Source organism: Bison bison, unplaced genomic scaffold, assembly GCF_000754665.1.
Source record: "Bison bison bison isolate TAMUID 2011002044 unplaced genomic scaffold, Bison_UMD1.0 scf7180017857661, whole genome shotgun sequence".
NCBI lineage: Eukaryota > Metazoa > Chordata > Mammalia > Artiodactyla > Bovidae > Bison > Bison bison.
In genome coordinates, this window is record NW_011488234.1 from 104,921 (window position 1) to 118,862 (window position 13,942).

The 13,942-nt window shown below is 48.6% G+C and overlaps 1 protein-coding gene across 1 annotated transcript in view; it reads right to left on the minus strand.

Annotated features, from left to right (window-relative positions):
- PTDSS2 (phosphatidylserine synthase 2) overlaps window positions 1-3,679 on the minus strand; it is a 30,816-nt gene extending 27,137 nt beyond the window's left edge. The window contains exon 1 of the mRNA XM_010861139.1: window positions 3,667-3,679. Coding sequence (XP_010859441.1) covers window positions 3,667-3,679 — 13 coding nt within the window. The remainder of the gene's footprint in view (window positions 1-3,666) is intronic.
- Between the last annotated feature and the right edge of the window lie 10,263 nt (window positions 3,680-13,942).

Here is a 13,942-nt window from a genome sequence, read left to right on the forward strand (position 1 = left end):
TGCGGGAGGAGCGACGTCTCTCTAATCGGGGCGGGGCGCCCAGGCTGCCCCAGATCCTCCTCCTAGACTGTCTGCCCCGAGCCACGCCCCAGACTCTCCTCCCCAGGCGGCCTATCCCCAGGCGTGTTCTCCCAGTCTTCACTGGGATCTCCAGACTGTAGCCTCTTGGTGGCCAAAGAGTAGTTCTTAAGAGAGGAGTAGACATGGTGATCTTGGTTGACTCAGATTATTAATATAGACAGAGCACTCTGCAAAAATATTAAGTGAACCCCATTTGAAAAAGTCTGGCAGCTCCTGAAAGGGTGAGACAGAGTTGCCATGTGAAACAGCAATTCCGTTCCTAGGTATATATTCAATAGAAATGAAAACGTGCACAACTGTACGTGGATATTGTCACCTTTAATGATAAATTAGCCAGTTATTTCACCAGCAAAGGCAGACTTATTTAGGAATAGCAGTGAGCAGTGGTGGAGCACAGGCAAATCCAGAGATCAAAGTGGGGAACTTGCTACTCTAGGGAAAAGAGGGAGCTGGGAATCAGTTCAGTTCAGTTCAGTTCAGCCGCTCAGTCGTGTCCGACTCTTTGTGACCCCATGAATTGCAGCACACCAGGCCTCCCTGTCCATCAGCAACTCCCGGAGTTCACCCAAACTCATGTCCATCGAGTTGGTGACGCCATCCAGCCATCTCATCCTCTGTCGTCCCCTTCTCCTCCTGCCCCCAATCCCTCCCAGCATCAGGGTCTTTTCCAATGAGTCAACTCTTCACATGAGGTGGCCAAACTATTGGAGTTTCAGCTTCAGCATCAGTCCTTCCAATGAACACCCAGGACTGATCTCCTTTAGGATGGACTGGTTGGATCTCCTTGCAGTCCAAGGGACTCTCAAGAGTCTTCTCCAACACCACAGTTCAAAAGCATCAATTCTTCAGCATTCAACTTTCTTCACAGTCCAACAGCATTGGACCTTGCTTCTATCACCAGTCACATCCACAACTGGGTATTGTTTTTGCTTTGGCTCCATCCCTTCATTCTTTCTGGAGTTAGCTGGGAATAGAGACTGTGATAACCAGAGTCCATTGGAGGAGCTGGGGATCCAAAGTAAGGAGGTTTTGCAGGGAGGGGGTTGGGCCTCTGTGGTTTCTGATTGGCTGGGCTATGGGAAGTGGAGAGAAGCTTCCTTTCTCCTGCTGAATGTGAATGAGAGATGCCTTCCTGTTGGGGGTATAAGGGAAGGTAGGTCTTTTTCTGTTTGCACTACCAATGAAAATAAATATGCCATTCAATTTTGCTTAATTTTAGAACTGCAGTCTTCCAATTTAATCTTAAGAAAAACGAATTTGGGGAGATCAAGTTTCCCATAATGGCCGTTGTAATTACAGATTACTTTGACCCACTTAGTTAAAAAAAATGGTTATGTGGGGAGGTCCCTAGATGTTAAACATGAATCCAGCTAGAGTCCCTAAAGGAGGGCTGCCCTCAGAGCATTTAAATGACTGGATCACATTTCCCTAAGTTCTCCTGAAAACCCTAGAAAGTTGCCAGAGTCCTAGCCTAGATTCCAAAAGGAATAAAACAGAACTCTTAGATTACAGCTACTTCAATCTCCCAAAGAGAACCTTGCTACGTGCTCTCCACAAAACAGTTGAGTACTTACCAAGGATGAAACCACCATACCCCTGAAAGGGTCAGGATTAGGAATAAAGTTGAGGGCTCAAAACGCAAAATGAGAAGCGCTCAGAATTTGAGAGGAGACTCGTCAAATCAGAAGCTGGTGGTGATGCACAGAAGCGATAAGTGCAGGGAGCCTGGTTCAACACCTCAGTTGATTTCACCTCTTGGGGGTCACCTCCAGATCCCACTTCTGACACCACATATATCAACTTCAATAATACAAATAGCCAGTTATTTTATCAGCAAAAGTTGAGTTTATTCAGAAATATAGAGAAGTTGCAATTCAAGATAGGTGAACCACAGTGGACCACAGGCACATCCAGAGAGCAAGAAGTGGGGACTTGCTACTATAGAAAACATGGGGCAGCGGGATGGACTGTGACAGCTGGAGTCCATCGGAGGAGCTGGGGCCCAGAGCACGGAGGCTCCCTACAGGTGGGGGCACTGCGGCCGCAGCTGCAACCAGAATGAAGCACAGAGAAATGTTCTTCTTTCTACCAGATAGTAAATAGAGATGCTGTCCTATCAGAGGTGAAGGGGGCATCTCTTACTGTTTGGGGTAATTGATAGTGCACACAGGGCTTGAGAGTTTCCCGTGCAGGCCTGTCCCAACTCTAACTTTAGCTGAAGTTGCTTTAATTAATTCCACAATATTCAGAGCAGCATAATTCATAATTCCCCAAAAGGAAGCAACCGAATGTCCAACAGATGAACGCATGCAAAAATGTGGTATATCCACGCAATGGAAAATTATTCAACCATAAAGAGGAATGAAGTTTTGACACATGCTACAACATGGGTTGTTGTCCATTTTGCTTGAAAATATTATGCTGTGAAAGAAGCCAGTCATACAAGCCCATGTATTACATTACCCACCTACATGAACTGTCCAGAGTCCAGAGCAGGCAAGTCATGGGCAAGAGCAGTGGTCGCCACAGGCTGGGAAGGGAATGTGCAGTGACTGCTCAAGGGTACTGGGTTCCTTTTTTCTTTGCTATTTGTTTATTTATTTATTCGGCTGTACCAGGTCTTAACTGAGGCAGTGTGGAGTCTTTCGTTGTGGCCTGCGGGATTCTCAGTTGCAGACTCCTGGGTGTAGCATTGTGGATCTAGTTCCCTGACCAGGGACTGAACCTGAGCCCTCTTCACTGGGAGCATGGAGTCTTAGCCACAGGACCACCAGGGAAGACCCTGGGTTTCTCTTCAGGGCCATGAAAGTGTTCTGAAATTGACTGTGGTGATGGTTGCATCTATCTGTGAGTATACTTAAAACTACTGAACTGTTCACTCTAAATGCAGGAATTATGTGGTGTATGAACTATATCTCAATAAAGATGTTATTAATATACATACATGTATTTTCCCAGCTCCCTCTTTGCAGCCCCTCCCAACATGCACAGCGTCTGATTATAACGTGGAGCCTCAGCTCCTGACTACTAGTTCCCAACAGTCCGAGGACCAACAGATGTGCCAGGACACACTGGCCCCAGGAAGTGTGCTGTCAGGCCTTCCTGGGCCTGGCTGCTGCCCTCAGCCTGCCCCTGGACCACTTCCTACCCCAGGCCAGGGCCCCATCCACTGGGGGTTGCCAGGGTGGCCTGGGCAACCAGCTTCACTGTGTCCCTCAAGGGTGTGTGTGAGTATGTGTGCCAGTGAATGGACGTGGGGCTGGACAGGAAGACCATGGCTGGCCCATAATCTCCATCCTGAGGGGATAGAGAGTTATGATGAGGTTGGCATCACCTGGCTGTGTTCTGGGGGACCGGGACATGAGGTCTCCATGGCGCTGGCCTGCAGAGACGGATGTGCTGGGCCTCCTTTGCCCAGGGATGTGACGCTGGACCCATGAGCAGGAAGTGCCCACAGCAGGCCAGCTCCCGCTGACACTGTCTATCCAGCAAGTACCCCACAGGCCTGGTTCCCTCCTTTCCTGCCCCCAGGGCCTGGAACCACCCTTCGAGCCCCTCTTTTCTGAGCCCAGGGCTGTTACTCACATTCCAGGTGCATCTTGGTGCTGTCAGAATCATTTCCTGGATCTGAGTATTTCCCCCAAACTGCACCAAACTCCTCCTGAGGCTGAGTGGGGCCCCCTCCACCTCCCCAGTGTGCAGAGACCCAGTGCGGAGATGGACCCTGGGGTCAAGCATGCAGCCTCCGGCTCAGAACCAGTTGGGGTGGCAGGAATAAGGCTGGAGGGGTGGGAATGGGGTGAGGCGGCGTGGGGAAGGCACACTCTGCCAGTAGCTGGGGCCATGGAGCTCTGGCTACAGGGCAAGAAGAGTTCCCAACAGCCTTATAAACGGTAACATCCCCTTAGGTTCTATGTCTCTGGCTTAGAGAGGAGAAACTGAGGCATGGAAAGGCTGGGAACCCACTCACCCGGTGCCTTCCTTCCCTCTGGAGCCTGGAGCCTCTCCCCCTGAATCCCTGTACTCTGCAGAGACCTCTGCACCTGCAGCTTTCACGTGGAGCCTGACGTCTGGGATTCACCTCCACCAAGCCCCCTGACCGAACCACGATGCTTCACCGTGGATGCAGCCCTCTCAGCCCTTCCACCGCAAGACTTGGAGAGTGTCTGGAGGTGGAGGGGCAGGGCATCGACAAGGCCCACACACTTTGCGGCTCAGGTGACCAGGTGGCAGGTGTGAAAATGAATAAAGGGAGTGCGCCTTTAAAATGAATCAAGGGCTTCCCTGGTGGTCCAGTGGTTAAGAATCTAAGAATATGCCTGCCGATGCAGGAGAAAGAGTTTCAATTCCTGGTCCAGGAAGAGTCCACGTGCAGAAGGGCAGCCAGGCCCCCGCGTCACAGCTACTGAGCCGCGCTCTAGAGCCTGTGCTCTGCAACAGGAGTGGCCACTGCAGTGAGAAGCCCGAACACCACAAATGGAGAGTAGCCACTGCTTGCTGCAACTAAAGAAAAGCCCGAGCAGCAACAAAGACCCAGCACAGCCAAAAGTAAATAAATAAATAAAAATAAAATAAATGAAGTCAGACCCCCAGATAGCTAAAGCAATCCTGAGAAAGAAAGACAGAAATTGGACTCCTTGACTCAGACTATACTGCAAAACTTCACTCATCAAAACAGTGTGTTTCTGGTGCAAAAGCTGAAACATTAGGTCAATGGAACAGGATAGATAACCCAGAAATAAACCCATACACTTAAGGTAAATTAATCTATGACAAAGGAGGCAAGAATATACAATAGAGAAAAGAGAGCCTCTTCAGTAAGTGATGCTGGGAAAACAGGACAGCTACATGTAAAACCATACACAAAAATAAATTAGAACACTCTCTAACACCATACACAAAAATAAACTCAAAATGGATCAAAGACCTAAATGTAAGGTTGGACACTATAAAACTCTTGGAGGAAATCATAGGTAGAATATTTTTCACATAAATCACATCATGATCTTTTTTGGTCTACCTTCTGGAGTAATGAAAATAAAAACAAAAATAAACAAATGAGACCTAATTAAACTTAAAACTTCTGCACAGAAAAGGAAACCATAAACAAAGCAAAAAGACAACCCACAGAATGGGAGAATATTTTCAAAAGAAGCAACCAACAAGGGATTAATCTTCATAATATATAAACAGCTCATGCAGCTCTATGTCAGAAAAAAACAACCCAATCGAAAACTGGGCAGATGCTCTAAATAGACATTTCTCCAAAGAAGACAGATAGATGGTCAAAAAGTACATGAAAAGATGCTCAACATCACTATCAGAGAAATGCAAATCAAAATTACAGTGAGGTATCACCTTACACCAGTCAGAAGGGCCATTATCACAATGTCTACAAACAAGTGTTGGCGAGGATGTGGGTGGGAATTCCCACTGTTGGTGGGAATGTAAACTGGTAGAACCACTATGGAGAACAGTATGAAGGTTCCTTAAAAAAATAAAAATAGAACTACCATATGACCCAGCAAAGCCACTGCCGGAGAGAAAACCATACTTTGAATCAATACGTGCACCCCAGTGTTCACTGCAGCGCTATTTACAACAGCCGGGACATGGAAGCACCTAAAACCCATCAAAGAGGAACAGAAAAGAAGATGTGACACATATATACAATGGGATATTACTCAGCCATAAAAAGAATGAAGTCCTGTGTTTGCAGAGACACGCATGGACCTAGAGGTGATCATACTAAGTGAAGTCAGACAGAGAAAGACAAACACCATATGACATCACTTGGATGTGGAATCTAAACAAGTGGTACAAATGAAGTTGTTCACAAAACAGAGACAGAGTCACAGATGTAGAAAATAAACTTAGGGTTCCCAGGGGAGAACGGGGGGCGGAATTGGGAGACATATACACGCTGACATATACACGCTGGTTGTTGTTGTTGTTCAGTCGCTGAGTCGTCTCCGACTCTCTGTGACCCCATGGACTGCAGCACGCCAGGCTTCCCTGTCCACCACCAAGTCCTGGAGCTTGCTCAAACTCATGTCCATTGAGTTTGAGCACTTGGTGATGCCATCCAACCATCTCATCCTCTGTCGTCCCCTTCTCCTCCTGCCTTCAATCTTTCCCAGCATCAGGTCTTTTCCAATGAGTCAGCTCTTTGCATTGGGTGGCCAAAAGATTGCAGCTTCAGCTTCAGCATCAGTCCTTCCAATGAATATTCAGGGTTGATTTCCTTTAGGATTGACTGCTTTGATCTCCTTGCTGTCAAGGGATTCTTAAGAATTTTCTCCAGCACCACAATTTTAAAGCATTGATTCTTCAGCACTCAGCCTTCTTTATGGTCCAGCTTTCACATCTGTACATGACTACTGGAAAAACCATAGCTTTGACTTTAACTGCTAACTCTGTATGTTCTAACTAAGTTTGCTTTTCTTCCCCCTAACTCTGTGGAGCTACACTTTGCACTGATTTTCCTTTCTGCTAAATACATCCTGTATCTGGTGTTCACCCTTATAATACTCTTCTCCTTGTAGTTACATATCAGAAAGCAGGCCACCAAGCCCCTAAACTGCCAGGCTCAATTGCTGGGTTACTGACTACTGATACCAGTCTGTGACTGTCTTTGAAACAATGCAAGAGGAAGATATCAAGATCCTAACACCTTTGTTCCTCATCACTGACTTCTGACTACAAGCCCTCATCTTCTATAAGCCCCTAGACACCTCAGGAACCAGAGATCAAATTGCCAACATCCGCTGGATCATCGAAAAAGCAAGAGAGTTCCAGAAAAACTTCTGTTTTATTGACTACGCCAAAGCCTTTGACTGTGTGGATCACAACAAACTGTGGAAAATTCTGAAGGAGATGGGAATACCAGACCACTTTACCTGCCTCCTGAGAAATCTGTATGCAGGTCAAGACGCAGCAGTTAGAACCAGATATGGAACAATAGACTGGTTCCAAATTGGGAAGGGAGTATGTCAAGGCTGTTTATTGTCACCCTGCCTGCTTAACTTATATGCAGAGTACATCATGCAAAATTCCAGGCTGGATGAAGCACAAGCTGGAATCAAGATTGCCAGGAGAAATATCAATAACCTCAGATATGCAAATGATACCAGCCTTATGGCAGAAAGCGAAGAAGAAATAAAGAGCCTCTTAAAGTGAAAGAGGAGAGTGAAAAAGTTGGCTTAAAACTTAACATTCAGAAAACTAAGATCATGGCATAGATGGGGAAACAATGGAAACAGTGACAGACTTTATTTTGGGGGGCTCCATAATCACTGCAGATGGTGACTGCAGCCATGAAATTAAAAGATGCTTGCTCCTTGGGAGAAAAGCTATGACCAACCTAGACAGTATATTAAAAAGCAGAGACATTACTTTGCCAACAAAGGCCTGTCTAGTCAAAACTATCGTTTTTCCAGTGGTCATGGATGGATGTGAGAGTTGGATTATAAAGAAAACTGAGCACCAAAGAATAGATGCTTTTGAATTCTGGAGTTGGAGAAGACTCTTGAGAGTCCCTTGGACTGCAAGGAGATCCAACCAGTCAATCCTAAAGGAAATCAGTCCTGAATATTCATTGGAAGGACTGATGGTGAAGCTGAAGCTCCAATCCTTTGGCCACCTGATGCGAAGAACTGACTCATTTGCAAAGACGCTGATGCTGGGAAAGATTGAAGGCAGGAGCAGAAGGGGGCGACAGAGGATGAGATGGTTGGATGGCATCACCAACTCGATGGACTTGAGTTTGAGCAAGCTCCAGGAGATGGTGAAGGACAGGAAAGCCTGGCATGCTGCAGTCCATGGGGTATCAAAGAGTCGGACACGACTGAGTGACTGAACTGAACTGGTTGAGCTCAGGCAGGATGGGAAACTATCAGGCAATCCTCCTTGAAGATCCCATTGTCATCTTCCCAGTGAGCAATTCTTTATATCCTGCTGCCCTGATTCCCTCACTCCCTGAGGAGATCCTCTACAACCCCCAGAGGTTATGGAGACTATTTACCTGGGTCGACTGCATCTGTCAGATAAACCTCTGAGCAATGCTGATTGGGACCTGTTTGGGCAGGAAGGTCAGAGATATGCAGGGTATGCAGGAGCAATGAAGAGAAGTGAAAGGCAAAGGAGAAAAAGAAAGATATATCCATCTGAACGCAGAGTTGCAAAGAATATCAAGGAGAGATAAGAAAGCCTCCCCCAGTGATAAATGCAAAGAAATAGAGGAAAACAATAGAATGGGAAAGACTAGATCTCTTCAAGAAGATTAGAAATACCTAGGGAACATTTCATGCAAAGATGGCCACAATAAAGAACAAAAATGGTTTGGACCTAACAGAAGCAGAAGATACTAAGAAGAGGTGGCAAGAACACACAGAGCTGTGCAAAAAAGATCTTCAAGACCCAGATAACCATGATGGGATGATCACTCCCCTACAGCCAGACATCCTGGAATGCGAAGTCAAGTGGGCCTTAGGAAGCATCACTGCAAACAAATCTAGTGGAGGTGATGAAATTCCAGTTGAGCTATTTCAAATCCTCAAATATGATGCTGTGAAAGTGCTTCACTCAATATGCCAGCAAATTTGGAAGACTCAGCAGTGGCCACAGGACTGGAAATGGTCAGTTTTCATTCCAATCCCAAAGAAGGGCAATGCCAAAGAATGTTCAGACTACCTCACAATTACACTCATTTCACATGCTAGCAAGGTCATGCTCAAAATACTTCACACTAGGCTGCTACAGTATGTGAACCAAGAACTTCCAGATGTACAAGCTGGATTTAGAAAGGCAGAGGAACCAGAGATCAAATTGCCAACATCCACTGGATCATCAAAAAAGCAAGAGAGTTCCAGAAAAACATTTAGTTCTGCTTCATTCAGTTCAGTTCAGTTCAGTCATATCTGACTCTTTGCAACCCTATGGACTGCAGCATGGCAGGCTTCCCTGTCCATCACCAACTCCTGGAGCTTGCTCAAATTCATGTCCATTGAGTCGGCGATGCCATCCAACCATCTCATCCTCTGTCGCCCCCTTCTGTTCCTGCCTTCAATCTTTCCCAGCATCAGCGTCTTTTCTAATGAGTCAATTCTCCGCATCAGGTGGCCAAAGGATTGGAGCTTCAGCTTCAGCATCAGTCCCCTCAATGAATATTCACGATTGATTTCCTTTAGGATTGACTGGTTTGATCTTGCAGTCCAAGGGACTCTCAAGAGTCTTCTCCAACACCACAGTTCAAAGTATCATTTCTTCAGTGCTCAGCCTTCTTTATGGTCCAACTCTCACATCCATCCATGACCACTGGAAAAACCATAGCTTTGACTAGACAGGCATTTGTCAGCAAAGTGATGTCTCTGCTTTGTAACATGCTTTCTAGGTTGGTCACAGCTTTTCTTCCAAAGAGCAAGCGTCTTTTAATTTCATGGCTACAGTCACCATCTGCAGTGAATTTGGAGCCCCCCAAATAAAGTCTCTCACTGTTTCCATTGTTTCCCCATCTATTTGCCTTGAAGTGATGGGGCTGGATGCCATGATCTTAGTTTTCTGAAAGCTGAGTTTTAAGCCAACTTTTTACTTTTCTCTTTCACTTTCATCAAGAGGCTCTTTATTTCTTCTTTGCTTTCTGTCATAAGGGTGGTATCATTTGCATATCTGAGGTTATTGATATTTCTCCTGGCAATCTTGATTCCAGCTTGTGCTTATCCAGCCTGGCATTTTTGCATGATGTACTCTGCATATAAGTTAAATAAGCAGGGTGACAACATATAGCTTTGACTTACTCGTTTCCCAATTTGGAACCAACCTGTTGTTCCATGTCCAGTTCTAACTGTTGCTTCTTGACCTGCATACAGATTTCTCAGGAGGCAGGTCGGGTGGTTTAGTATTTCTATCTCTTGAAGGATTTTTCACAGTTCGTTGTGATCTACATAGTCAAAGGCTTCGGCGTAATCAATAAAGCAGAAGTAGACATTTTTCTGGAACTCTCTTGCTTTTTCGATGATCCAACGGATGTTGGCAGTTTGATCTCTGGGTCATCTACCTTCTCTAAGTCCAGCTTGAACATCTGGAAGTTCTCAGTTCACAAACTGCTTCACTGACTGTGCTAAAGCCTTTGGCTGTGTGGATCACAACAAGCTGTGAAGATGAAGAGTTGTGTAGCACTCCACCCCTGCCTGCACAGCTGCCACTGGGAGTTTTCTCAGGGTTGAGGAGGGACTTGAAACAGCAGGTCTGTAAACCGAGAAGGGGTCCTGCTTCCTAGGAAAGAAAACAGGAACTAGTGGAAATGTGAAAGTCCCAGAGGCGTTGGTGGGGAGCAGCAGGGAGACAGAAGTGTGCCTCGGGTGAGGACGTCAGCGGCCTGGGTCTGCAGTCCCCTGCCATCCTGGTGTGGGAGGCAAGCGCCTGCTCCCCGCAGACCAGAGGAGGGGGCCTTGGGAGTTGGGTGTGTGTGTGTGTGGGTGGGACTAGGCTGGGGAGGACTCAGGAGGCTCCAGCCTCAGCCAGTCCGACTGTGTGCCTCTGGGGAGGGTCCCCAGCAAGATCCCAGAGGATCTTTGTCCAGGTCCAGGGTCCAGGCCATTGCGGCTGGGAGACCAGGTTGCCCAGGCGGGAATGAGCCTGGGGCTCTCTTGGCCGACTTGTCACTTGGACCTCTTCCGTGGGGTGGCGCCCTAGAGACAGCGGAAACGGGGGATCTGCCTCCTGCCGCACTTTGGCCCTGGGAGGGAAGATAGCAGGTGGACAGCGTTTTCTGGAGTGGGAGGAGGCAGGGTCCAGGGTTCACAGAGAAGAGCAGGAGGCCCATGTGGACCTCAACTGAGGTTCTCCGCCCAAGACAGGGCAGAGTCAGCCCTGCCAACATCCAGGGTGTGGCTTCTCCACAGGACATACTCAAAACCAAGGCCCAGAGTGGGGCTGACTCTGAACAAAGTTCATAATCATAGACTTTCACACAACAAAGTGCATTTAGTAATATAAAGCTTATGAAAGCGACGTGTGTCGGAGGAAGCAAATTACCTGACGAGAAGCACAGTTCCACCATCCACGTGCTTGCTTGTGCAACCGCTCAATCGTGTCTGACTCTTGGTGACCCCATGGACTGTGGCCCACCAGGCTCCTCTGTCCATGGGATTTTCCAGGTAAGGATACCGGAGTGGGTAGCCCTTTCCTCCTTCAGGGGATCTCCCCAACTCAGGGACTGAACCTACGTGTCCTGTGTCTCTTGCGTGAGCAGGTGGATTCTTTACGACTGTGCCACCTGGGAAGCCCCTCTACCATCCACAGGAAAATAGAAATATCAAGTATTAAACCCACTCTGCTGGTATCTTCCTGCATTTTTACTTGGTCGAGATAAAAATGTATACATGTTTACAGTTATGTCTTTTTCACTTAACAGTATAAGAGAAGCGTTTTCTTATGTTGTCCTAAACTCTGGTTTGAAAGCACCATTTTTAACGGCTGCTTAAGCAGCATGTGGATACACCATGCTTGCTCAGGTACTGCTCTACTTTTTAATGTGTTTATTACTTATCCTTCTATCTGGCTGTACCGGGTCTTAGTTGGGGCATGCAGGATCTTTCATCTTCGTGGTGGCATAAAGGATTTTTAGTTTTGACATTTGGGTCAGGGGTCTAGTTCCCTGACCAGGGATGGAACTCGGGGCCCTTGCAATGAGAGTGTGGAGTTTTACCACTCGACCACCAGGGAAGCCCTTTCCCTATTATTGGTCATCTAAAGGGGTTCTCATGCTGCCCTGGTGGCTCAGCTGGTAAAGAATCCGCCTGCAATGCAGGAGACCTGGGTTTGATCCCTGGGTTGGGAAGATCCCCTGGAGAAGGGAAAGGCAACCCACTCCAGTATTCTGGCCTGGAGAATTCCATGGACTGTATAGTCCATGGGGTTGCAAAGAGTCGGAAATGACTAAGCGACTTTCACTTTTGAGTGGTTTATACTTTTTGCTCAAAGGACATATTAATGCATATTTTCAATATTTTGGATTTTTGTTAGGATAGTTTAGAAAAAGTTAATTAATGGACCAAAGTATAAACACTTTTTTAGGCTTTAGATGCTTATTGCTGGACTGCTTTCCAAAGAGCCACACCGGTTTCCTCTCCAGGTAGGACTGGATGAGATCTGCCCTCACCCTCTGTCCTTCACTGAGAGGAACGTCTGCGGTGGTCCAGGCCAGGGCTCCTCCTCCTGGCCCTCCCCCCGCAGGAGACGCTGCCTTTCCCACAGGGGCCTCAGGTGAGCAGCAAGGCTCTCGTTTCCCTCAGACCCTTGGAAGGCGGGAATGAGAAGAGGCAGCGTCTCTGGAGTGTTGAAACTGGGAATGCCAAGCGAAACCATGAGAGGGAGGGCAGCTTGCTGACGCTCGCAGTGACGGCTGAGTGGGGGACTAGTGCGCGCTGACTGTCCTGAGCAGGTTGAGTTAGGGTTAGGGTCCTTCCACCTTCCTCCTAGGGTTTGCCCGGTGCCTCAGCGGTAAAGAATCCGTCTGCCAGTGCAGGAGATGGCGGTTCCATCCCTCGGTCGGGAAAATCCCCTGCAGAAGAAAAATCCCCTTGCAGTATTCTTGCCTGGGAAATCCCACAGACAGAGGAGCCTGGTGGGCTACAGTTCAACGTCACAAAGAGTTGGACACGACTTAGTGACTAAACAACAACGACCTTCCTCTAGGAAAAGTGACCACGCTTCCCAGGCTTCCGTGCAGTAAGGTGTGGTGAGGTGACTAGCCAGGTGACTAACCACAGGCGGCCGGGATGCCCCTCCTTCGTCTTTTGCTCTCCTGGCCGTCTGCAGTGTTGTGATGTCTGGGGCTTGAGCAGCCATTTGGAACCATGCGGTGGATCCATGTGCTTTCGGTGACCAACGAGTTACTAACCGGTCCTGGTAGCACTGCCCCAGATGTCACTTGTGGGAGAGAGAGGCATACAGGCTGGTTTAAGCCGCTACTTCGTGGGGTCTTCTGTCACACGAATAACACATTTGTCCAGACTCCTCCTCCAGAGTCTCACAGTTCTGTGCTGCCAGTTCCTTCTCTCACCTTTGCCACCTCAGGGTTCAGTCCCTGCTGCCCTCACAGTCTGCCATGGGGTCCCCCAAACAGACACGTGGGTGGAGCCCGGAGGAGCCTCACCCGCGGTCTGCTGCGTGGGTTGCCTGGGCTGCACAATGCTGTACTCCGACCTCCTGACCCCCGCCACACCGAAGTGGTCCCTGCTGTCCTCCAGCTGCCCCCGTGCTGCCCAGCATGTCCACCTCTTCTCTCTCCTGACCCCCTGCCTTGCAGCTGTCAGAGCATGGACACCCTCCCTCCCTGTTGGGGGCAGTCCACCGTCCCTCAGGACAGTCTCCCTCAGGTGGCCCAGAGCCGCCTCCCGCTGCTGCCCTGACCACGGGTGGGGTACGGCCCCTCTCAGTCCTTCATTTCTGACCCCCCACCTCCTCAGGCTAGCAAGTGGCTCCAGGACCCCCGGGCTCCCCATCCTGGCCCTGGGGTGCACACAGCAGGGATTCTGGGTGGAGCAGACTGTTTTCTTTCTGGGGTCTGTCTCATCTTCCATCGTCCCGGCCCCACTTTCTCCCCCAAGGGACTCGACACTAGACTTGGAGGGTGGGAGGCTTGGTGCCCCAGAGGGGCCTGGGGACGGTGCGTCCAGGCGTCGTCAGGAAGAGTGAAGGGAGCAGGGAGCAGGGTTATGGGAGCCGCTCCCCTCCCCCTAAAGGATGCCGATCTAAAGCTTACGGCAGGGGAACGCCCCTCTGCAGGTGAGCTGAGAGCCTCCGGTGAGCCCGGAGGCCCCGAAGGGGTCCCGGGCCCGGGGCTTGGGGGAGGGGGGGG